This window comes from Amblyomma americanum, chromosome 3 (assembly GCF_052857255.1).
Source record: "Amblyomma americanum isolate KBUSLIRL-KWMA chromosome 3, ASM5285725v1, whole genome shotgun sequence".
NCBI lineage: Eukaryota > Metazoa > Arthropoda > Arachnida > Ixodida > Ixodidae > Amblyomma > Amblyomma americanum.
Genome location: NC_135499.1, coordinates 60,681,701 through 60,707,405, shown reverse-complemented (window position 1 = coordinate 60,707,405; position 25,705 = coordinate 60,681,701). Strand labels below are relative to the sequence as shown.

Here is a 25,705-nt window from a genome sequence, read left to right as displayed (position 1 = left end):
TCCCAAGCTTTTACAGGCTTACGGGCCCTGTGAATAACAACCACCTGCCAACTGTTTTGAACCTTAATGCTTTCTGGAACAATTATTTTCACACTGACCCACCATTTTCTGTATATTTACCCATTTTGCTTACATTCCATCCGTAGTCCTTTTCTCTTTTTCTTCTCTATCTTCTGGTTGCTTAACAGCTTGATGGCTGGCACAGCGCAATTACATCCACACACTGAATCCATTTCACTCCTGCCAAAGTCATTAAAAGGGTAGTGATCTCCCAATTAATTATGACTTTTATTTATTTGCATCAGAATAACTTATCTGATGCCTTTGTGCAAGCTTCTCCTTCTTCCACAGGCAAAAGAATGGCTGCAAAATTAGCGTTAGTCCAGTACTCAATTTCTGTGCTTTTGATTCTGTGTGCCACTCTGTTTTTCTTTGCCACAATGTTACACAAAACCTGTTGTGATCGCTACCAATACTAGTAATACTGGCCAAATATCATAAAATTTTGTACAAATACAGCCGTGCCTCATTAATATTGCCACACAACTAACTCCTATAGTGGAGCCATACGCGGCTAAACAGTATTACCTGGCAGTTGGCAAGCCTTGAGCCATCTCGGGGCTAGATGTTTCCTCGTCTTCATCTCTCAAACTGCCTGCTGCCTTGCGCGTCCCAACAGCGTCTTGCGCGTATAAGTAAACCAGCCCTGCACACGTCAACCGTTCCTCGGTGACATATTTAGTGGAGCCGCTGGGTAACGGTCCATGTACGCTGACCTCAAGGACACTCTTGATGTCAGTTCTCAACGCGTGGCTACAACACCAGTCCACAAGGCGAGCCACCGCCTGCGAGGCCTACAACCAGAGTTCGGCCAACTCACAAGATCAGTAAGAGCCATGACGTCCGCTACGGCTAGCCAGACAAGTCAGCTTTCCGGGAATGTCCCGCTGCTCATCTTTCACACATCTCGGTCGACCCCATCATTCCACGGTGAGAGGTTTGAGGACGTCGAAGACTGGTTGGCCAGCTTTGACCGTGTGGCGGGCTTCAACGAGTGGGACGGCGAGTGCAAATTACAGAACGTGTACTTCGCACTACAGGACTCGGCCAAGACATGGTATGAGAACCACGAAGCTTCCTTCACTAACTGGGAGATCTTTTGCTGAGAGCTTTTAGCCACGTTCAACACCAGCAAACGAAGGGAAAAGGCTGAAATAGCCTTGCAGTCGCAGTCGCAGCAGCCGAACGAGAGCGTCGCTATGTTTATCGAGGTCATGACGCGACTCTTCAATCGCACCGACCCTGCCATGCCCGAGGCCAAGAAGGTACGCCACTTGTTTGCCGGACTGGTACATGACCCGCCAAGAACGGTGGCCAACTTTGCCAAGGAGGCAACAATCATGGAGCATTCTCTGCAAGAACGGGGCACGCACTACGGCCGTCAGGTTAAGTGTAGCAGCCGCTCACCCCTGTACGCCCACGTCGCTACCCACTAAGGAGCTTCGAGAGCTTGTGAGGAGCCTGGTGCGCGAAGAACTCGAGAAACTTTGCTTCGAAGCTCCACATGCCAGCGTCGCTGCCATATTGGACGTGGTCCAAGATGAAGTCCGGCGTGCTGGTCAGTCGCCACCAGCTCCGCAGCCAGCGCCCTATGTGATGACATACAGTCAAGCACTAAAAAGCCGTCCTGAGCCAGTGAGGCAAGCCTTTTCTCCCGTCACTCGTATGCCTTCACTGCGGTACTGAACTGCAGCTGTACCCTTTGTACCACAGGAGTCCCGGTCCTCCATGAGCAAAGCGCACGTTTGGCGTACGCCAAACAATAGGCCGCTCTGTTACCACTGCAGGGAGCCCGGCCACATCCTCCGCCACTGCTTCTACCGCAGAACGGGCTTAAGGGGTTTTCACCTGACGCACCTCGACCCCGTTATGAAGTCTTTCTGTGACTGCTTTGCCTCGACCTCTAAGGTTAGGCAGACACCGCTCACAAAGCACCGAATTATAGTCGATGTCAACTTTTTGTTTACATTTTATATTTCGCTGCTCAAGAGTGTGTTAATGTATATAAAACTTAAAAATTGAAACAAGCAGCTTTAAAAAGATGTACACATGAGGAGTGATTTACTGCATTCAAATGTTTGCACATATTTTGTTTCTAATCATGCTCATGAATAGAGGTCAGTCAATCAATGATTTCTTTCGGGACATTATTAGTTTAGGTTACTAAAATTCAGTACTTTATGACTGGCTATTATAAGCCAACTAGCTCAGCTGAACTGTGCTTCACATTAAAATTATGACATCACTGCGGCGCCCGCATTGGAGGAATGCGTAAGCATTGACACCTCCTCACCCCTACCTGCCCAAAATTAATCAAGTTCCATCATTGCCCATTTTGAGTTTTAAAATTTGGCCCCAGGCTTCGCTCCGTCCACACTTTGTTTTTCAAATTTGGCACCACGCTTTAACTCTGCCCACTTGCGGTGCTTTCAAATTTGGTGCCACTTTTGCTCCAGCCCACCCACTTTTTGAACATTTTTGGCTCTAATTAATTAATTACCCCACATGCACCTCATGATTTCCCCTGCGAGATTTCTTGATGCTCTATCTAATGCAACCATTCTTTTTCTTATAACTCAATTCATTCGAATGTTATCGTGATGACACGAAACCGCTAACATATCCATACAATGCTTACTCATTAAACTGAAGCGTTCATCGGAGATCTGATCCGAGTGCATGCAGCTAGAGACTAGGAGGAGTGCCCCAAACCCTCCGAACTATTCCGAGTCCCTGCCATGTGAACAAAACTGCAGTTATTTCATGTTTTTTGCCCTCACTCCTGCTCCTTCCCTGTTCTGCTGCCACATGCAACACACAAAGCCTCCACCAATATTAGGATGCTGCAGCAATCCAAGTGAAATTGGTGAAGAAGCACCTCGCCTTTAGGAAAGTTCTGTGAGCTGCTGGTACAACAACCATTGCAACTACCCCTACAAGGCTGCACAGGAAGCAATGGACAAAAGTAGCCTCTTGTACTGGTCAAGTGCTCGTACCAATTACCAGTACAGGAACTACAGCCCATGAAACTACTGGAACTTACCAACCATGGTAGAGTACAACAGAAACCCTTTTACAAGAAAAAGTTTACCTAGCTGTTCAGGCATTCCTACCCGCCTTCATCTGTCTGCTGTCCACTTAAGGGCCATTGCTACTGGGCCCGAAGCTGTGGGTTCGGTTTCAGCTCCGGCAGTGTCACTGCAATGAAGGTAAAACAAAGAAACATTTGTGTGAAGACATTTTGATACCTTTTAAAGAACACAAATAGTCGAGATGAGTGCAGAGCCCACAGCTACAATGTGACCCACAGCCTCACTGCAGTGTTACTTTAAATTGCCACCTTTCATATCCCAGCCACCAAGAAGAATGCAAGCAGACTGCCAAATAAGAATTGTGAACTACAACGTACAGCTGAGTGCTGCCACGTACTTAAGCCCAATTCTGAAACATGTCACTTAACGGAGAGAGCATTTCCTGATTGTCACAATAAAGCCAAAATGCCTCTGTCCATAACGACACTCCCATATCATTCCTGTCAACACAAACTTTTCTGACATGTGTTCAAAAGCAGTCACCTAAAATAGCTGGCCAAAGCTATAACAGCAGAAGCAACATCAGAGAATTACACTTCACTGCCAGCATGTCCAACAAAATCAGTGACAAATGCATGCAATAATGAACTCCCAAACCTTAAAAAATTCGTTGGAGGCACTTAGATATCTCTTAACTGCGGGAAGGCGAACGCCATTTTCGACTCATTGCACTGATTTTATTTTGAGCGGCGACGTCCCACTGCGCATGCGCAGTTCTTGCTTGGTGGCGGATCACACCACCCGCCAGAGTGGGCAGTTTGCTCACAGTCCAGTTGGTACGTTGTGATCACGTGACAAGGTCACGTGACCTAGGATGTAACGGATAGACCCCGCAAGGTCACGTGACCGGACGGACAGTCACCACACGTATGAGCCATTAAATGCTTTCGCCTTAATACATAGCTTGCACCGTTACAGCCCCTGCTATACTGGCAAATCAAGAACACTGCAAGAAGGTGCAGATTTCTGTGATCCGCTTAACGAGACCTTTCCTGGCCTGCACTGCCAAAGCTAAACGTGGTTCACCATCATGGCCCCGTGACACCATGTACAAGCTATCTCTAAGTAACTAAGTGGACAAAGTGGCTTCTGCTGATTTTTTGTACTGCCCCTTGTTCGTGCCCGCTCTCTTTTGTGCCATCATTAATCAACGGGGTGCAGTGCACAATAAATATTCCAAAGCTTGCATGGGTAAAAATATTAGCAGCCATGCGAGACCCCGGCACGCACTGAGAAATGCAAACAGTTCCTGTTTTAAGTCATTCAAGCACTAGGCATGCTTGGCGACATCATTTGCCAAGGCCATGCAAGCTCCCATTACTATCATCAAACTGGATCAATCGCATCTGCATACCGATGCCCGCCGCACAATGGCAGGAGAGGGACCTGAACAAGCTAAAGTGAACTACTCCACTGCCCATAGGCCTTCGGCGTGCTGTCACTTCAGATGAAAACGCCTTTCTCAAGCTCTTCCCAGTTCCAGTATTTCATGCTAATTGTACAGGCCATGACCACAGGGCCACGACTCTGCTCCTTAGAGGAAGACACATACCGACCGACTTTCAGCTTTCTCGCAGCGCCCAGTGTTCTAAACTTCTGTAAGCAATCCCGTTCCTCTCCCGCATACACTGTCAGAAATTTATGCCACTTATCCGCTGGAATCGAGTTGTTCCGAGCGTACAATGTCTGCTAAATAGCCTGTATGCGCGATGCCAACACTCACCTGCATAAGAAATGACAAAATGAAGCGCCTTATGAAGGCGAATGAACATTTTTGTAGTTGAACACCTCGATATTGTGCAGCAGCATCCGGCTAGCTAACTTTATGCATCACGAGCAGGACACCGCTCACTTATCAACTGCTCGTCCGTAAATGCGGCGTTTTCAAACAATCTGCAATACGAAGAGCTCAGCACTGCACAAGGCAAGCTCCTTCTTAGTGCGAATAACCGCCGCCACCACGAATGCTGTACGAAGCGCGCGGTTAATTAAGAAGCTTACGCACCTTGCCCTCTTAACACGCGCTGTAGACTACACAAGCGGGGGTTTTATTGCGCTATGGAGAATTTGTCCTACGGTCCCTTCCTCGTGAATGGTACCAAAAGCGCTCCTTGGCTCGCGCAGTTAACTCTCCACAACTCCACAACGCTTGATGCATCCTCACGTGCGCATTGTTCGTCGAGACGGGGTCACGTGCTAATCTCTGGCTGTTCTGATCAACGCCTTCACCCAAATTTTAAAAAAATAAATAGCGTCGTTACGTTTGTTACATTTCATATTATCAATTTTTCGTGCTATACGAGGCTTAAAATTGTTCGTTGTTGTTACGATGAACTGATAATTGCGAAAACGTCTGGCAGCAGACGCAGCATGGGAAGGGGGTGTGAGAGAACAGCGTCGATCATATGTCTGGCGTAAAACCAGGCAGGCGTTTGCGCTGTTGCAGTTCACTCTAATATCTGTGTCGTGCACTTCAGCTGGGAAGGGCAGTGCGGTTCGAGCTTTAATTTAACTGACATCTTCAAGTGGTGACGCCGTCCGTCGAAGACAAGCACAATGAAGTGGAGTGCCGCCTTCGCTTTTGCCGCCTCCCTGGCGTTCGCGTCTGGTGAGTTTCGTCGGTGCTCGCGTTCGTTCGTGCGACGACTCGCTCATGTCTCACGTCGCCTGTGGGTGACACTCGGTTGTGTCTGTACTTACCGCGGGCAGTGTCTTATTTCTGTTGAGACGGCTGGTATGCCGCTAGCCGCCAGCTAGCCGCCACTAATGTGGCGTCGTATCGGCGGCCAGTGTTGTAGTGCGGCGTTTCGAAGGTTATTTGCTGGCGCCGCCTCCGTATCCCTAACCGCCTTCCGCGCTGGTCAAGTTTAGATGCGTCATGCCTGTCGTGCTGTTGCGGTGCTCTGTCTCGCCAACGGTAGTAGGGCGAGTTCCGTGGGCGAGTCATTTCCAGCTGACATCCGCGCGCCTTCGCCGCGAGCGAGGAGGTGGTTTTTCTCTTCCGTGCGTCGAAGCGGCAGCAACTGCGAAAGCTGCAAACCAGCGCGTTCCGTAATAGCGCAGTCGTGCCCGTACAAACAATGCGCACTTAGGCCGGTCTGGAAGCGGCGGGCGGTCGGTCCGACCACCGCGTCCATGTCGCAACAGTGCAGCCTAAGCGCGGGGCGTACTGCTTGACGAGCAACTTAACGTCTGGGGCCCGCGACGCGGCCCGTGCAGCAGCCCGTGCCGAGATAAAAGGCCGCGCTCTCGAGGGGCGTTGATCGAGCACCGCCGCTCGTCTACCACCGCGCGCAGGTTTTGTCTTGCGCGGCGGTTTCAGAGAGCGCATTTTATCGGCTCTCGACGGCCCATAATCGGCGCCAAGACGTGTCCTCCGTCGGCCGGGACCGACAGATTGCAAATAGAAAACTGACTGGCTGTCTCAGGTATCTCCCCAAGGCGTTCCGAATGCACCGCAGCAAAGAATATGTGTGTGAGAGGTGATTCGGGCCTGTCGCGAGTATCCATGGTCCCTGTGAGGATTGGTCAGTCAACCTTGCAGCGAATGGCAGTTGTTTATCAGAAGACGGGTTCCTCGCGAAAGTGCTGCGCATTTATAACAGCGCGCATGCCTTGCGCGGCCAAACCGGTAGGCAGGCCGGCTCAGTAAAGGCGAAGTGTTGCGTCGAAGCCGCTTCACAGGCTGTACTACAGTGGCCAGTCAGTGTGACGCATTGGTCAAAAGCAGTGTCATGGTTTTCTGAGAACTCTGCAATCGCCCTCGGTCCACGTCACTTGGCGCTGGCTCTAATCCATGTGGCGCTCCTCGTGGACAGATGCTATCGCGGCAGCACGTTTGGCAACTCGTCCCTGTTTTCGTCGTAATTTTCCGGAGTGGTGGTCGCCCGATAGCGCGACTCTGGTCGATGATCCCGCGCTAACCACCTGCGTTGCAATAGTACGTCGGCTGATCGAACACGTGTTGTGTAAGGTACGCGCAATGCACCCGGAAAGGCCACTCTTCGCGATTTATTAAGCCCCAGCGCAGGCTCCGTAATGACGACTGTCCTGCGGTGTCGCGTCCGACAGGTTGTCGTCGGTAATCTGGCGCAACACAGCTGCGCTTAGCGCATGCAGTGCACCTGGGCGTTCTCGGCCGTCGCTGGCAGCGGTGCACTGACGCACCGCCGAGAGCACATTGGTAATAGTCACGTGCCGAGGGGCTCTATCGGCGAGCCGGCTCCCGCCCCCTTTTGTCATCTCGGGGGCGCGATTGCTGCTCGATATTCTCGTTGCGCCGAACCCTTTTCGGCTGCCGTCGTCGCCTGAGATCCTCAGAGTATGCACATTTCCGTCCCTGTTCATCCTCTTCTCTCGCCCCCAATGCATGCGTCGATTGACACATGCACCGTTGAGGCTGTGCTAGGCCGCGTGCATTTTCCTTCTCGACTCTTGGGCAGGGCTTCGCACACCCTTTAGTTTCACCCCCTCCCGGTCATGTAGACGTTTATCTGATTTCAGACTTCTAATAGTGTTGCCACTCGTCACAGCACTGGAACTCTTAACTGGTCATTCCCTGCTGACCAAGTCTTGTCAACTGTCAGTCGCTGGGTGATAAACCCTCATTTCATTAACTGTTCACCTCTTCATCCATCCCCCTCCTGATAACTATTCCATTGTAATGGTCTGCACTATTTAATAGCTTGTTTTTTTTTTCTTGCTTCCATTTTTCTGCACTTCTTTCTCCGGACAATTTTTTTACCCTTAGAATTATTAATGCATTATTTCTCCTCAGTTCTTGTACTCACCAGTTTTTTTCACCCTTGGAAGTTAGCTGTTGCTCTTTGGTGTCCCTTGCCAAGACTTGTCATGGCTGATATTTGCAGCAGCCAACTCGTAGTGTTTCACTCACTGCTTGCACCTGCTGTCTTTGGTACATTCATAGCCACTAGTTCCCTGTGTGTGCAAGGCCTTGCCAGTCTTCCATCCTTTGCATTGTTGCAGCACTGTTTTAAGTTTCCAGAGGGCTTCTTGGCCTTGCATACAGTTACATTGTCGTTGCATTGGCTTCTCTCATTGCTGCTCGTCCAAATCTTCATCTCTCTGGTCTGCGGGTGTATGCTAAAGCCCATGTTTTGCAGTGTTGCATATTTCGCTCAATCATTCGGCAAGTTTATGCACTGCTTGGGTCACAATGGGCAAACTTTTGCTACCATTTGGGTTTCAGTGCAGGTAATATGGGCCACATGGAGCGCTGTGGTCAGGACTACTCTGCACACTTTATATTAAGCTCTGCTCGATAACTCCTGCCAGGTTGAGGGAAGTGCACACTTGCAACAGGGGCATTACCTCACTCTGGTCAGCCTCTTTGCACTGTTATATTTGTGCCACTTCTTACCATGTCTGCCTGCCTTGTTCACAGCTGTGTTTCATCAAGATACATACATGCATTGTTGAGGCAGCATTTATTCCAGCTGCCATATACAATTCTTTCTCAGGGAGAGGTGGCCAAAAGGAATGCGGGATGTACCTTGCTTCCAGCTGTTCAGTTCCAAAAGCGCTTGCATCGAACAGCTGTGCCCCCATTCTTACATAAATGCACACATGCATCAGACCTAGTGCATGTTTTGCCATTCATGGCTGGCACCTACACCATCGGAGACATGTGCCCTACCTTTCATAGCCTGTTCTGTATGCATCCTGGGCTTTTGTTTTTACTTTTGCAGTTCTTCCCTGTGCCTTTGCATTGCATACTGCTAATGGCATTGGGGCTGCTAGTGAGCAGGGTCTGGCACTCGAATAAAGCGCCAAGCAGACCACTGGCAAGACAGCAAGCAGTTACAACATAAGATCTTGCATGCGCTGGCACCATTGCAGTGCATCCCTGCAAGATCTCTGTTATGGGCCAAGTGTTACTGTCTGATGCACCCTCGTCTCCTTTGTGTGTTCCAACCCTCGTGAGGGCTTCCACCCCTGTCACACGGGCACTTTTGATCCTCATTAAGTCAATTCTCATCAGGCTCAAAGCAGATCGACGGTTGTCACTCGACCACTTTCAAGCGCAATCGAGCTCGATCCTGCTTGACTTGATGATGATTCCTCAAGAGCACTTGAGGTTCCAAGCACGATCGAAAGCACTCTCGCTCTCATGAAGCTATAAAAATACACTAGTTAACAAAACAAAACCACAATTGTTGTTGTAATTGATTAAAATGCAAGACATTTTCAGGTACTATGCCTGCTTACATGCGAACATATTTGAAAATAATCTGTACAGCGCGCTCCAAGCTTCGCCGTCAGTGTAAACAAAGATGGCGTCCTCCTGCTCATCGGTGCGCAAACTGTGGAGCGAGCGCGAGACAGCCGCTCTCATCGGCTGCTGGCAGGACCGCTTAAATGATTTGCGGCGCCAGAAGAGAAACGCCGCAGTCTATGCAGAAATCGAGGAGGCGTTGCAAACCCTCAGGTTCCATCGCACAGCAGCAGAGGTGCGCCACGGGATTAGAAACATGACGCAGATGTACTGATTTGGCTGCCGCTGCCCCCGATTGCAGTGTTGCCGGACATCACTATGTTATGGCTGCCGACGGATCATTTGGCGCCACCTAACACACATGAGGGAAACTTCTCAATGAGCATTGAAAATGCCCGTGTAGCACCGGATGTTTCGAGCGTGCTTGAAAATCTCTATGCAGATCGAGTTCAATGAGGATCGAAAGGGCCCGTGTGGCAGGGGTATGTGCCCAAGCAGGCTTAAGGCCTGCTGGTCACCGGAGTTGATACCCATCATAATTCATGCTTGCACCTATGACTTTGAACATTGGCTTTATCAAATACTTCTAATCTCGTTTGCTGTGTATTTCCAGTACATGCATAAAATATAGCAGTATTTTCAAGGTCACCAGTTTCTAAACAATCGGATGGCTGGTTTGGGTTGGTCGGATGCACCTCGCGAGCGATAAATGATGGCACCTTCGCCGATGGTCGTATACAGGGCGGTTAGCATTAGAAAGAGCACTTCGAGTTCTTTGTCCTAGCGTCCGTTGGAGTAGCAACTCCAATTTCTTCAGACAAAACGGATTTATTAATTACGGGCCCAGATACAAAGGTGAGAAAAGGGCGGTTAAAAAGAAAGGCTGTTTAAAAGCCAAGACAGACTCCATGCACTCCCCTCAACTCTGTTTGCAGCTGGTTTTAAACCCTTCTTTAATTGGGCGGAGCTTTACTATATCTGCTCTCGTCCAATTTCGACCAATATCAGTGTAATGGCACCACTCATACAAGTGGGCTGAGACCATGCCCCCCCCCCCCCCCCCCCCCAGAGCCCCACTCAATGGAACGTGCAGCTCCTGGAATGTGCAGGGTGCGCGGTTTTGCGTACATAGCTCCTTACATGTGCAACCCATCTAGGCGCCCTGCATCGGCTTTGCTGTCTCCGCTTATAGTAAAAAGAATCCCATCCCTTAGCTTGACAGCAGAGTCGTTAAAGAAGTTCCCGGCCTTAGGACCCTCCACTTGGGAGCCTGTCCGTCCCTTCTCAACGAAACATGTCGTCGGCCCTTTGCGACCCTGACAAGGCCGTGCGCGGTCTCGCTCCCAATTTCCCACGGCCTTGGACAGCGTCCGAAGCGCGCGACGCGCTGTCATTATTCTAACCCCTCTCTACTCCCCACGGAGACGGCAGTTCCCGGCGAAAGGGGAAAACGAGTTGATAGAGGAGGGTTTTAAGCAGGGCCTCTCACTGTTGCAGACTACTGACTATTGGAGACGTGGTTCATGTGTGCACCATGCTTGCATTTTCCAGAGCACATTTCTATAGCGAAGGGCTCTGTGCCGAAACTGTTTCTGTACACCTTATTTCATTAAGTGCACACTGTAATCAGTCTGGCATACTGGCCCACCGTTTCATGAGCACCCAGACGCTGCGGCATTGCAGAAGTCGGCAGCCGGCTTCCCTATGTGGCACGCTTATGCAGAACAAGTTCTTGCGAGGGAACGGGAAACTCCCGTAAAGGGGGGGGGGGGGGGATATCCCGCTATTGGGACAGTCCCTGCAGCGCAGTTTCGGCCGCTCTTTAGTGATTGGTTCGGCTGTCTGGTGGTGGCTGCTTGTGCTTGCCCGGTCGAACGCGCGCGTTCTCAGCTCTCGCGTGCTCTGCCGTTGACGGGGCTGCGCGTCTGCCAAAACCGCCGAGTGTCGCAAAGGAAGCGCCGCGTGCCAGCGGCTCCCGCTCGGTCCTCCGTTTTTAACCTTGTCTTCACGTGACGAGAGGCGTCCCCTGTACCGCTCTGTCGGCGGCGCGGAAGAGTGGCATCGTGTCGCAGGCTGCTGTTGCGGTGGCATTCATTCCCAGGGACTGGCAGAGGTCGTCGCACGTGTTGCCGAGACATTGTTTGGCCCTGTTGTCGAGCGGTTGTGAAGTTTCGTTTATTGGCATGCAGATAATGGGTGGTGGTATAAGAGGTGGCGCAGCCGCGTCTGGACGGGGCGACAAGGTGCGACGTTCACAGGGGCTTGTCATCCAGACCCAATTGGAGGGACACACTGCGAGTATGCAGAACCAACGTACGTTTCAACCTGGCGAACAAATCATCGTAACATCGGCCTGTAGGGGCCCGGTTCTGAAGTCTCAACAAAGCCGTGCTGACGTCACTGTGGGCAAGGGGCGCATGCCCCGATTGAAGTGGTGCTCCAGTTCATTGACGTCCCGGTTCAAGTGACTAGCGGACTTGTTACCGGCCTGCTGGTACAATATTTGGTTGCTGGCAGCGTGGTGTGATTTGCGGACTGCTGCACCCGGTTTCGCAAGTTTTTCATAGCACGCGAATCGCTCGAAAAGGCAATTTCCATGTAGCTTAGGTGCGCTGCCTCAAGGCGAAAGGCACGGAAGCTGCGGCTTTGTTTCGGGTGGATTTCACATCTCTTATTAGGCACTCTCGTACCGCGTACTTTCCCGCGCTGTGCTTGTGGGAAGGCGGCGAAGAAAGGATGAGGACGCGTGCAACTGAACAGCCCAGAGGTGGCACATTCGCCGACCAGGCCATGCCTCTTGAGAGTGCCATGTTTGCTAACGGAGAAAGGTCTGTTTAGTGAGTGTCTTTACGTGCGAACACCGTCCCACGTTTCCCTCTCGTTGGTGCGGCGTCCTCTGCTGCGACAGGTTGCACGTTCGCGTGGCACGGTAGGCTTGCTTTCAGGCGCGCTAACGACAGAGCGCCGCACCGCATTGTCGTGACTGCTCAGCGGAAATGCTTGTGCAAAATCGGCTCGATTGCAAGTGTGAAGCGTGACAAAGCGCATGAAAGGTTAGGTATGTCCGCGCCCTGTCACTTGATCGTCGCTAGACATGACCTCGAAGAAAATCGGAAGAGTTCTTCTCTTGTCTGTACCGCCGTTTAGCAGCGGCTGGATTCTCCTTCTCTGCATCCATGTCAAACGTTGTGATAGAGCCGCCCACTGAATATCCGCCTTTTATACGCATGCGAAGCGCGGTTCGGGAGATAGAGCGTCGAAGCGCACGCGCACCTGCTGCTCCTCTCCGGTTGCCATGGTAACGGCGCATGCGCACAACTTTCCTCTCCCATGTACCGCGAAATGCTGGACTTGTAGCCCAGTCTCGCTACAAAATCCGCTGACTGTAGTATCCCGCGCCCAGTGCAAACGCAAAGCCATCTTGGAAACAGCGTTTCGGAGATAACCGGATTTTTTTTCTCGTAGCGCGCCTTGGGGCGCTCAAGTAGACCCCTTGGAAGATGTTTTGGATGTCGCGCGCTTTGTTTTAAGGCCAATAAAAAGATGCATAAGCGGTACCTTGTTGCAAACATTTCAGCCGACTGTTTTCAATGGTTATCTTTCGAATTCACACCCCTATTTACCTCGCAGCCAGTATTTCAAGTTAGCTAGGACACCCGGTACACGACGCGTAGTGCTGTCGTCGAGTTTCGTCCTGCACAGGCAACCAACCAACCTCGTTGAATTCCTCAGCGTCTTCCCGAGACTATATCTGCCAGTGTTACCCTACTTCACGCCGCTTTGCACATCCACTGGCAAGTTTCCTCGCCCCTTGTGCTACGTCACGTCTCCACCCCGCTTCACTGCGTTCGTTGCCGCCAGGTATTCCGGCTACCGCGGCCACGCGCAGCAGAGCCTGCTTTGTAGTCGCGCGGGTTTTGGCAAGCGCCGCAGTTGTGCCGCAACGCGCACTCCGACCCAGGGGCCTCCGCCTCGTCTTTCGTCGCAGTTCTTTCCAGCCAGAGAGAGCGCAAAGTGAATGGAGTGCGGTTCGTTCCTGCACGCAACAGACGCATAGTATAGCGATCCTTCGGAGGTTGAGCACGAGAGATGTGTTAGCAGGAAACGTTTGCCCCGGCAATTCCGCAGGTTGTCAAAGACGTGGCGATTGCCGCACTTGGTCGTGTCGGTACCCCTACGGCGCTACCGCTCATGGGGCTCTCGGGGCAGGGTTTTCACAGAGCGTTGCCCTCCTTAAGTGAGTCCGGCCAGTGACTAAAAGCGGGTGATCGGGCGTTCACGCATGCTGCCGTCGCACGCGCCCCCAGCTAATTGAATGCGGCGTTCTCATTGCTCAGTTCGCGTGCAGTACCATGCACTGCGTACACTCTGAACACAAATAAGCCGGTACGAGAGTAATAGGAGTGCACTATCCTCTGGCGCATTCCCTTTCAGGGGCCGGATATGCAGCCCAAGTCTCGGGGTAGTTTTCGATCGCTCATATTCGGAATGCTTCCTCTTGGCTACGAAGGCATATTCCCACCGCAAAGCATAGTAGGTTAATGAAGTGTTGCGATTAGCAAATAGATGAGATCGAAACCTGAAGTATTCGTAACTGCTAGAATTTCGCTTGTTTTGTAGGGGAATATTGTGTTCGTAGCCGACCGTAAGCATTCCGCGTTTTTGCCGATGGAAATCTGCCCCCGGAAGAGGGATAAAGAGCAACAGGGTTGCTAACCAGAAGGGAGTTCTGGTTGGCTACCCTGCTCTGTGGATGAGGAGATTTGTTTGTTTTTCTCGTGTATTATGTCCGCACTTGATACCTCCCACTCCTGCTTAAGCCTCGCCTTGAGGCTTGCAGTGTTGTATAAACAAATGCAATTATGGCGCGAGGAGTAGTCGCAATTTGTCCCTCGAGCCGGTTTCCTTTGGTACCGCAGTGTCCATTGGTGTGGAGGTTCTTGCCTGCATTTGAGTTGACCTGTAATAGCTGAGTACCCTGCGCCTAAATGTTCGTTGGCGAGCTGTGTGTGGAATGTCCGGCGCCCGTCTGGCCGCTCGGCCCTGCGCTGCTGTACATTGTAAATAGCGTGGATACTGTTCTGTTCAAGAGAGGTTCTCTTGAAGGCGTTGTTGGTGCGCCGTCCGTGACCACCAGCGAGGTACTCGCGCGGAATTTCTCGCCGGCTGTGAATGCACTGAGGGGCGGTGCCCTCGGTATAGGCCAGTGCACGACGTTCTCCCGAGGGCGCCGGATTCGTGCCACAGGGACGTTACCGTAGCACCCTGACCAAACCAAATTTCCGTTGCCATGTTACGAGCCGTTCGGAAGCCATGGTCCGCCGCTGGGGTCCATCTGCCTTTGGTGTTCTCGGATGCGTGGCTGGAGCTGTCGCTTCGCTTACTTAAGCAAGGCCGGCAGCGACCGCCAGCACGGCTCACTATTGTTTCCGTTTCAGCCGTCGCTCGCGTTCTGAGCGCACCGGTCGCGGTGAATATGGATTACTGCCTCACGGAACCAGGCCGCCGATGAGTTATTGCACCGCCGGGCATGCGCCGTTATGAGGGCGGACGTTTGAAGAGGCGCTGCTTAGCGGGGAGCTCCGCATTAACCTCGACCCACCTGGGATTTTCTTTAACGTCGCGCAGTATGGTCTAGTGTCCCATTTCGTCTTTATAGAAAGAGGGGCTCATGCCCCATTGTATTATTGAACAAGTCGGTAGAGAGTTCGAGCGCTTCACATTTCGTCCTGTGGCACGCTGTTTCTTTGGTTGAAAGTGAAGCGGACCATTTCCTTGCGTCGCAGACACGCTGTGGCGACATGAATTATGTGGCCCGAAGCTTCACTTCGCATTCGAGGTGTATCCAGCTATACATACGGTGCCGAGATTCGGCCGCACGCATCGTGACGCAGTTTCGTTCTGCACTGCACGTTCTTGGCGAGCCTGGACTTGTCTGCGTGTTTAGTTCCGAGGATGGCCGTCCGATGCCGTCTGTGCAGTTACGTCCGCTGGGCTATCTGCAATGCATGCATAGACCATCGTGCACTGTGTAGCAGAAAATGCAGCGAAAGGCCATGTCGACAAGGTCGTGTCCGCAGCAGTTGTGGGGAACTCGGAGGTCGCGTCAAACGAGAGGTTGTAATCGAGAGGGGTATGTGAGGATGCTGCGCAAATTTTCGAAATCGGATGAATAGTTAATTGAGCCAAAAATGTCCTAAACGTGGGCGGTCCCAGAGCAAAAGTGGCGGAAAATTTGAACACCTGAAATGAATACTGAGATTGAATGAGGGAAAATGCTCAATTAATCGAAATCGAATTAAAGATAAATTAAGTGTTAAGCGTGAATTAAGAGTGTTATACCCCTGTCACGCGGGCACTTTCGATCCTCATTGAGTCAATGCTCATCGAACTCAATGCAGATCGACGGTTGTCACACGGCCACTTTCAAGCGCAATCGAGCTCGATCCTGCTTGACTCGATGCCGATCCCTCAAGAGTGCTTGAGGTTCCAAGCACAATCGAGAACACTCTCGTTCTCATGAACCTATAAAAGTAAACACAAGTTAACAAAACCAAACCACAATTGTTGTTGTTGTGATTGATTAAAATGTGATAAAGAAAATTTTTCAGGTACTATGCCTGCTTATATGCAAACATTTGAAAATAATCTCTACACCACGCTCCAAGCTTCGCCGTCAGTGTAAACAAAGATGGCGTCCACCTGCTCGTCGGCGCGGAAACTGTGGAGCGAGCGCAAGACAGCCGCTCTCATCGACTGCTGGCAGGACCGCCTAAATAATTTGCGGCGCCAGAAGAGAAACGCCGCAGTCTATGCAGAAGTCGCGGAGGCGTGCGGGCCCTTGGGTTGCATCGCACAGCAGCAGAGGTGCGCCACAAAAACCTGGCGCAGATACATTGTGTACCGATTTGGCTACGGATTTGGCTGCCGCTGCCGCCGACTGCACAGTGTTGCCGGACATCGCCATGTTATGGCTTGCGAGTATGTTTTTGCAGGCTAGTTGGTGCCTAAGCATTCTGGGTTTTTTGCGCAAAAGACACGACACAAAAGAAACGAGGTAGACAGGACAAGCGCTTACTAACAACTCAGGTGTTTATTGATGGAACATTTGCATAAATACAGCAGCTGCTCTTATCAAACAAGAGGGAAAGAAGAGCCTTCGCATACATATATATCAGATCAGCACAGATCCCATCATCGCACGAGAGAAGGCATGGGTCGAGCTCCAATTCTGCGCGAAGGCATGGGTCGAGCTCCAATTCTGCGCAAGATAACTGATTTCTTTTTTTGAGAGCACAATTGAAGTATTGCTGACACACGAGTTACCCGATTTTCCTATCTCATTAGCCTCAATTATCTCTCTTCCAAGTTGTCTTGCACCGGCACAGTACTGACGTTTTTTCGAGCGCGGGAGTGCAGTTGCGGCAATTCCGAATATGGTCAATCACTTTGCTACCTGACTTGTTCTTGAAATCTCTTGCGTGCTCCCTCAGCCTTTCATTAAGGCACCTGCCAGTTTGGCCAATGTACTGCTTACCACAGGCAAGTGGTATCGAGTACACAACGCTCTTTTTACAGCCCACGAATCGCTGCTGGTGCCGCTTCGAACAAGCGACGGCCGCATCCTCGGCATTCACTCTCTTGCAAATCCTGGAGTTTTTCAGGAGCGTTAAAAACCACTCTAACACCAGCCCTAGCACCGATCTTCTTAATATTATGCGAAATTCCGTGAATTCCGATCAAATTGACCGGACGAAATTGGCGGTTATTCCGTACATTCACGGAATTCACGGCGGTTTGGTAACGTGACGTCTCGTTCACGTGAGACACAGTGACGGCGCACCATAAAAGCAACTTGCAATGAGTATACGGCCCCTTCCGCCAGTCGGCGTAGTCGAGGGCTCCGGAAATTTTGAACCACCAGGGGTTCTTTAACGTACACTGACATCGCACAGTCTATAAGATGAGCCTCTAGAATTTCTCCTCCATCGAAATTCGACGGCCGCGGCCTGAATCGAAGCTATAGAATGCGTCCCAGTGGGCACCCTGCAGGCACCTGCCCGTTCGAGAGCCGCACTACTGCCGGATTGTTCCGTGTCAAGTTTTCAGCCTCACAATGGGGTAGCACTTTGGAAAGGGAAACTGGGGCGCAAGATAATGCGACGCAGCCGTCCTAGCGATCACTCTACGCGGCACATTCAGCGCAGATGGCCTCATCGGTGCGTGTATGACCGCTGCTCGCGCAAACGAGTCGGAGACCTGTCGGCTGCCAATCGTCGGCGCAAGGGCCTGGACCATTTCCCTCCCCGCCCATACTTGACGCTCTGGCGCTGCGACATGCTGTGTAGCTGGCGCTCTTCGACAGCGCTCGCGTTCCCCTAGACTTGTGGCGATGTCTGTGCGGAAATTCGCATTTTGCGACACTCGGGCCTGTTCGCGCGCCTGCTTCCGGTGTCGCTTTGGATGTTGATAAGCGCCTCGCTCCGCCGATTGTGGCAAAGCAGCCCGGCTCCGCTCCGTGCGGCGGTTTCGGGAAGAACGGAGCGTGTGATCACGCAGCAGCATGGCGTCTGTGTTCAATCCCGCCGTTGCTGGTCTGGGCTCGCGATACCTATCGGTCGTGTGCAGTCTGACAGGGGGCGAACTTCTCCCATCGGTCTCGACCAGTCGCGCGAGCAGAGCGACTTCCGAATGCTGTCCCGCCAGTCCTGCTGGTTTCCCGGTGCAGCGGTACTCGCCGCGGTAAACACTGCGGCTGGTCGCCCCCTCCTCCGGGCGCCGAAGGTCGACGCTTCTTAACGGGCCGTCACTAGTACTATACGGCCCCGCCCAAGATAGGAGAGGCCCGTCTTGAGACGCGGCTATCGGCCTCCTATGTTTGTGCGGGGGGGAAGAGTGAGACTTTGGGCGCCCCCGGTTTCCCGCTTCGGCCGCAGATAAGCGAGCAGTGTCGGTGGGAAATGCCTTCGCCCTGCAGTGCGCGTAGTTAGCGTCGTGATAGCGAAGCAGCGGGTGTTCATTACCGAGCGAGCTAGCGACGACGCTATGCCGCTATAGGAAGTGGCCGTTCCCGAACAGCCGCCCATTTAGAAGTGTGGACATTTTTTTTCTTCTAGGTGCATATTTTCCTACTTGCAGTGTGGTATGTGTAACATTAGTGTAAGGCTGATCGCAACGTGGAATTCGGTTACGCCTGGCAGATGCATAGCACGCCTTGCGTCTGTACAAACTGGTTTCAAAAAGACCGCCCGCTTCTCGTAGTTTTTGATTGATTGCTGCATAGTGTTCTCATTCGTATTGCTTCTTCGACCTCTGCACTGTTGCATGCTCTCCGCTTCCCAGCGGAATCTATTTTGCAACATTGTGCCACCCAGCGTGCCGGCACTCGAGGCGATCGCGGGCGTCGAGTCGCTGGAACGCCGTGAGGCGGCTCACCTGCATTCTTAGAAAAAAGGTACTTACTAACTTTGGGGTAGTAACTCGTTGTCACATGTGTTACTACCCTGTTAGTAACAGGGAAACTAGTAGTATTTGGTAGAAAAACAAATAGAAACTTTCGCATATGTTTCTTGATTTGTGCATACTAGAAAACAAGTAGCTACATAGCCAATTTGACGAAATCCCAAAACCAGTCGGAGCGTATCGGCCGTAAATCACGCGCTTAGGTTTAGGCTTATTGCGCACTACATGTACAAACTATGCGAGGTGATGGCAATAACTTCACCGGGCGCACACAGAGGTTCAGAATGCAAGAAAGCGCAAACTAGAAAGTCAAACACGCGCACTGCGCTTGCACAGGTAATGTTTCTGCCTTGTATACTCCGTAAATCCGACTCTCAGTTACGGGCTAGTGGATCTTGCCCGTTGAGCTTAATTACCAGCGTTAATTATGAAGTTGAGATCGTAGAAGTAACTTAGTCTAGCTAACCGCGCGCTCCTGCAGAAATGTTTAATTCCAAAACGAACTTATTAGCACGACAGTCTGTGTCAGTCATATTCTTTGAGTTCATTTTAGGGCTAAAGGAACGGCTGCTAACTAGGTAGTAATTAGCGACCAGACTTGGTAAGAAGGTAGCAAGGGCTACTTAGAGGGCACTAAATAGTCAGTAAAACGCAGTCCGAGTTAGTAACTGCTGCACTTACTACCTTTTTACTGCCCTTTTGCCAACTCCCTTTTTTAAGGGTGTGCCTAGGTAGTAACGGGCAGTGAAAAGTTAGTAACGGTTCACAAGAAGTAGTAACTGCTACAGTTACTAACATTTTCCTTGCAGTTACTGATTTTTTACCAGCTTTTTTTTAGTGTGTGGCCGACCGTTGGCGGACGATTCCACACACGTTTCCCAAGTATTTTCTAGACCTACGCATTCAAAGAGGTGAACACGTCGGTACACCTTCAAATCGCATGACTGTATGCGAATAGGCCACGCAGGGTGTCCCACGTAGGTCGTTCTGCGATTTTGAAAAATGGCTTTTCGAGTTAACAGAGCGCATTTTTTTCACCACAGCTGTGTCAGCGGTGTAGCGCATCAGAATAGAGCTAAGGTTATCTAACTCGTAGGCTGGTAAGATAATATTGATTAGTTAACCTTCTAACCATTACTGTTAGTCTCCTTATTTACTGAGAGGTGCTGTAGCCCACTGTAATTCATCAGTTTATAGAATTTCGGAAACAGTTACACTCGGCGCTGTGGCCAGATTTTGCCTACATCGCGCCTGTGCTTTCGAGAAGCTTGCAGGTAAAGGCATCTTCTCCAGTTCCCGCAGCTCGTCGAGTTCGCCAAAATTCGTTGCACCACAGCGCCAGGGGTAACCGTTTTCGAAATTCTAAAAATGGTTACGGTGGGCGACACGCCTCTCGGTAAATGGGGAGACCGATAGTTAAACTATTCGATATTAGTTAACCAGCCTACTAGTTAGCAGATGCGCTACGCCGCTGGCAATGCTATGAGGAAAAGCGCTCATCTAAATCAAAAGCTCTGTTCAAAAATTGCAAAACAGCCGGCGTGCGCGCGCGCTGGCCACCCATTCGCGCCCCCCAGTCTGTTGCTTCGCTTCCTGCGGTGAAGCAGCAGACAGAGCAGCGATTCTCCGCTGTGCACCTCAAGCTCTCCGTCAGTTTCGCTGATGCAGTGTTCCGATATTCGAGTCGCCAACCTTCCTTCTTTATTTGAAGGGCGGTGCCTGTGCGAAGTGGTTTTGCCAGTGGCGAAGGGCGGAACACTTCAAAGATGGCATGGAATCACTGGCAGAGTCGTTGTATTGTACCAATAGAACAAAATGATTGCACCGTCCACTGTTCAGAAAAAAGGCCGAGTGGAGAAAGCGGAGTAGACCCCGGCCGCATTTCGATGGAGGCGAAATTGAAAAACATCCGTGGGCTGCGTGATGTCGGGGCACGATAAAGGACCCCATGCAAGTGGTCGCGAAATTAATTCCCGAGACCTCTGCAGCGGCGTCTCTGACTCCACGTGTGCAGCTTTGGGACGTTGAACCGCCCCCCCCCCCCCCCTCCACATACCGTACCCAGCGTGGAGTTTCCTTTGTTAGTTCCTGCTTTGGGAAGCAGCGCCCTCGCGTCACTTCCACGCCGACAGGCGCTGCGCGTGCTTACTACGGCCGGACGTGGCTCCGCACACCATCCCCGGAGGAGGCGCCCTTCGCGTTAATCCTGTCGGCGGCTGTAAAACAAAGCCCCGCGTATCATCTGCCCGTGGCTGTTTGTCAGCGGACCACGGAACCGCGGCGGGGCTCCCCCGAGCGCCGTGGCGGCCTGCCGGCAGGCGTCCACTGCGGGACCTGTCCCGTATCTGCGTCGCCCTCTGGCGAAACGTGATCGGAGCTCGGAATAACCCCGAGCCGCCCCCTTGGCGCTCCTCCGAACCTCGCCGGCCGCTGATAGTAATTGCTGCTGTCCGTTCGTCCCCCCTGCTGGGCAATCTCCTGTGGGCGAGCGGTTTCCATTGACTCGAGTGCTCTGCTGCTGGCCCTTTTCGCGATATCGGGAGCGTTATCACTGCTTTGACAGTTTGCAGGGACTATTCTTTCGGAGCATTCACGGAACGAATTTGTACTGCAGAGTGTACCGCGTTTGCGAAGCATGGCCGGATTCTGCATCGGCACGGGTTCCTTTCCTCAGCGGCCTTTTTTTTTCTTCTGCCTGCGCGGGAAGACTACAGAATCGAACTGCACTCCTCGTTTCCCGATGGTGGATATAAACGTTTCGCGTTGGCCAGTGCAGGACTCGTCCCGGTCGCTCTCGCCCTACACAGCGGCGCATTGCTGCAGTAGTCCCCGGAAAATATTCTGGTTCTCATATCTACAGTTCCCCTTGACATTCTTCGGCCTCTAGATTCAATGCACATGGTAACTGCGCTAGACACGGACAAAGATGGGACACCACGAACGCTATCCATCTATCTTTGTCCGTGTCTCTAGCGCAGTTACCATGTGCATTGAATCTAAAGATCACCAACTAGCCCAGCTGTCTGCTTTAAATTCTTCGGCCAGCTCTTTCCAAGTCGGTCTCGCAGCAGAACTTCTTTTTTTTTTTTCGGTAGCCCCAGTTGGTCTTTAGGCTCCGTAGTTTCCCTAAATAGTCTAGAGGCGCAGCTAGGTAATGCCTGCTTCCGAGTGCGCAAAACCAGCGTCCAGTAGACCGCATCGCCACAGGCGATTTGCCCGTTAATCTAGCGTTAGCGTCCTCGCTTTACCTGCTTTGGGGCAGCTGGTCGACCTTTGGCGTGTCGGTCGGAAGCTTTTTGCCAACAGGATGGCAAACATGATCCGCTGTATCGCGCAGATAAGCTGGCTGCGTGATAATCTCCTTCCTGCCTACCGAGCCGCGGTTGGCCGAGGGCAGGCTGCAGACATGCGCTTTCGGCTGTCGTCCCTGTACGAACCGGCCGACCCGTGTCCGACTCAACCTCCCTTCAAAATAACGCAGTCTGGTTGTTGATCCAGCATGGAAAAACGAGTTTTGAGCCGCAGTGCGGCCGTCGGCCTTATGGTGACGTGACAGCGTTAAGTGCCCCGTGTCGCAGAAAAGCGGTCGTCGTTCGTTGGCAGTGAGCAAAAAATCCCCAGAAAAATCCCGAGCAGCAACCTAGATGGCAACTGGGCCGCCTAGGGCGCCTGACCTTGTGACGTCATCACGACATATCCAATGGATAGATGCGCTTATCTGTAGCCTCGCAAGCGACAATACATTGCACCCGCGCTAGTGACTCCCTTCTCGGAGCGAGCTCGCTAGGCGCTGCTGCGTAACTTGCTTCGCATTGAAGCCGCAATGGACAATGCTTTGGAACTGCCACTGCTTTTCAGTAAGCTGTCCTGTCGTCTTACTGCACCGCTATAAATGGAATAGGCTCATTAAGCTTAGCCGACCCGTCTCCGCCGCGAACGAAGTGTTCGAAGAGCGTCGTCAAGGGAAACACCGCTTGCAGGGGCGCTGCGCGCCGTACGATACATCGAATGACCGGCGGAATTGCAGTTCGATATACGCGACTCTCCCATGCTTTTACACAATTTAGTTGTCAAGTGGGTAATTGATGTTCGGTATAGCCAACGTAATTCGAAATATCCGGGCTCGACTGCATCTCCTCTGTAGAGCACTTCGCTTGCGCTAAACTGTAAAATTCGCGACACATTGCTGGCTTGCTCCCGGCCCCTGCTTGAGTGTCCTGTGCCCACCTTGTCTCGGAGGCCCCGAGGTGGCCGCTTGGAGAGGCCGGGGCATGATGGTAGCACAGAGGCCCTCGGAAATTTGTTCGACGGGAGCGCACATAGGCTCGGGTCAGGTGGCAGTTGCCATACTTGGATGGGAACATAATCGATACAGGAATCTATAGTTTATTATTGAAACCAACTGATGCACGATGTAACGAACTTCCTGCTGTGAACTGTGGGCCGCGTACACCGTTTTCCCTTAAGCCTGGATGCGGCGGGGAAATCTGCCGTCGAGCCCTCTCCTCGCCCTCTTTCAGCCCGCTCAACACGGATGCTGGGCGTGCAGTAGCGGCAGCTAACGTAGCCCGATGACGTCAGTAGCAGCCACCACAACTCGGGCAGCCAGCCTGGTGTCTTGTGTGCGCGACAGCGCAGACCACGTGGGGCGCTTCTCCGCAGTCATAGCGGTGGCCCGCGAAGTGCGCCTTCCTCTCCTGCGGGCGCGTCGCAGTTCCACAACGAACTTTGTACCCGCGCTACGCGATCTGTTGCTGCGTGCCTGGCGTCCTACCACCAGACTTCTCCGATGGCTTCGTTCCCACGCGCGTCCGTGGCGTGCAGCAGCCTTCGTTGGCGCCAGTCATCTTGAGATTGTACCACTAAAGGGCCTGTCACACTAGCCCGACACGACGCAGACCCGACAACGACACCGATGATCGGCCGACCGGCCGGGTGGGCAGATCGTGTCTGTGGCAGACCAAGCTGTCACACTAGGCCGACAACGCGTCCGACGACCAAATGTCTTCGTAGTGTGAACTACTTTGAGGCCCGCGACGCCGACAAAACCAGTCTGCCGACAGTGTGGTAGCGAGGTCGGTCGCCGAGCTAAAATATTCACCATACATGAACACGATTCCGCTCTAGTGTGTATTGTTTTTTTTTTTGCGTTCATAACAAGCTCTGGGATAGATGAATGTCCAGAAAGTTGTCGTTTCTGAGAATCGTTGGCCAATGCCAATGCGCTGGTTGAAGTGATAACTGCGATACAAGCAAATTTCATCCTATAGCCGCTTGCTGCTTGGTGCGGCTGGCGTCTACTAGACCCGCTGCTGAAGGCGTAATTCAAGCATAACATTATTTTATTATGGGACGGGTTTGGCAGTAAAGGGGTGACTAGAGAAGTTCCTAAGCGCCCTGAAGAGCTCCGGCATCGATGCGAAACCAGCTAGGCTTAGGTACGACCAGGGCAGCCGGGAAGCAGCGCAGTTCGTCGCCCTGGCGCTCCCGCAGGCAGCGTAGTTGCCGAAAGCGCCGCTGTTTGTTGCGCACAGGCCTGCTGTCGTTTCTCACCAGAATCGCCTCCACCAGAATCACCAGAAATTTCTCACCAGAATCGCCTCGCCAGCTGCCGCTGGACCGCCTTTGCGGTCCGGCTCGCCTAGCACCCGCAGCGGTTCGCTAGCTCCGCAGCCGAAGGTGTCGCGGAAATTGACCGTAGTTTTAGTTTACGGTGAAATTATGCTGTTAACAGCAGGGCGATATTAAGAATGGACCTTTTTAAGCGGCGTCCGCTGCGCCTTCGATGCGACGACCAGGGCAGCCAGGCAGCGGCGCAGATCGCCGCCTGGCGCGACCGCGGGTGGCGCCGTTGCTGAAAGCTCGCTAAAACCCCTCAGTGAAGCAAAAGTAACGCAAAGCTTTGAACTTTCCGGCTTCCCTCCACTTCTAGCGCTCCGCCGGATAACCGAGCCTCCCATTGGCCGAGGCGCTGTGGCCACGTTTTAGCGCGCTTTTTGGCTCCGCAGCAGACGCCGGCGCCATTGTCGGGGGTTGAAATCGCGCTTCGTTTGTGCGAGTTTTGGCGGGAAGCGTTTCGCTAGCTTTGACGACGTTTACGCGACGCTGAGCTTCTGTTGCGCTTACGGGTGCAACAACGAGGAGGCAGTGGGAAAAAGGTTTTTCGTTATGCCATCCGGAAAAAGCAATGCGGCTCGCCGAAAGGTTTGGCTTCGTAAGATCGGCCAGGAAAACATTGATATGTGCTGGATACGCGTCTTTACGATGTGAGTAGCCGCTCTTAAGTTGTCAAGTTTTTTTTTTTTTCGGAGGATTTTTGTGAAGTGCGAGCGACTGCAGTCTTAATGTCGTTCGGCATGGTTTTAGATGCATTCGTTCGCTCGCGGGCTACGAAATCCGTGCTTCTCATTGTCTTAGCACCGCCGTTCATGCTGCTGGCTCTGCTAAGCTCTGCAGGTGCAGGTTTGATGTCGCGGGCATTACGTGGCGTATTGGTTTGGTTCTAGTCGGACTCGTTCGCGGGCTCCACTCAAATCTTGCGCTTCATGCTGTTCGAGCTCCGTCATTTGCACCACGCATCGCTGGACTTATTTTTGTTGCAGTTTGACTCCTTCCCTCATGAACTCGATACTAAAGACGGCATCTCACTTTTTGAGCGATGCTGTTCATGCTGCTTGCGGTGCTGGTCTTGCTTTCATGTTACGCACATTGCTAACTTTATTTGTTCTGGTAGGGTTCATACCAAAAGCTATCACTTGAATACTCCATATCTGCGCTGATAATACTTGAGAATTCAAGCGAAGACCTCCGTTAAACATAGATGCATGCATTTTCTCCTTGAAAATTGGAAAATTGG

General features: G+C 52.1%; 1 protein-coding gene across 1 annotated transcript in view; it reads left to right on the top strand.

Moving 5' to 3' along the window:
• The first annotated feature begins 5,543 nt into the window (after positions 1–5,543).
• Positions 5,544–25,705, top strand: part of Lamp1 (lysosome-associated membrane glycoprotein 1) — a 45,341-nt gene continuing 25,179 nt past the window's right edge. Inside the window, exon 1 of the mRNA XM_077657421.1 lies at positions 5,544–5,760. Within this exon, the coding sequence (XP_077513547.1) occupies positions 5,709–5,760 (52 nt within the window). The 5' untranslated portion in view covers positions 5,544–5,708. The remainder of the gene's footprint in view (positions 5,761–25,705) is intronic.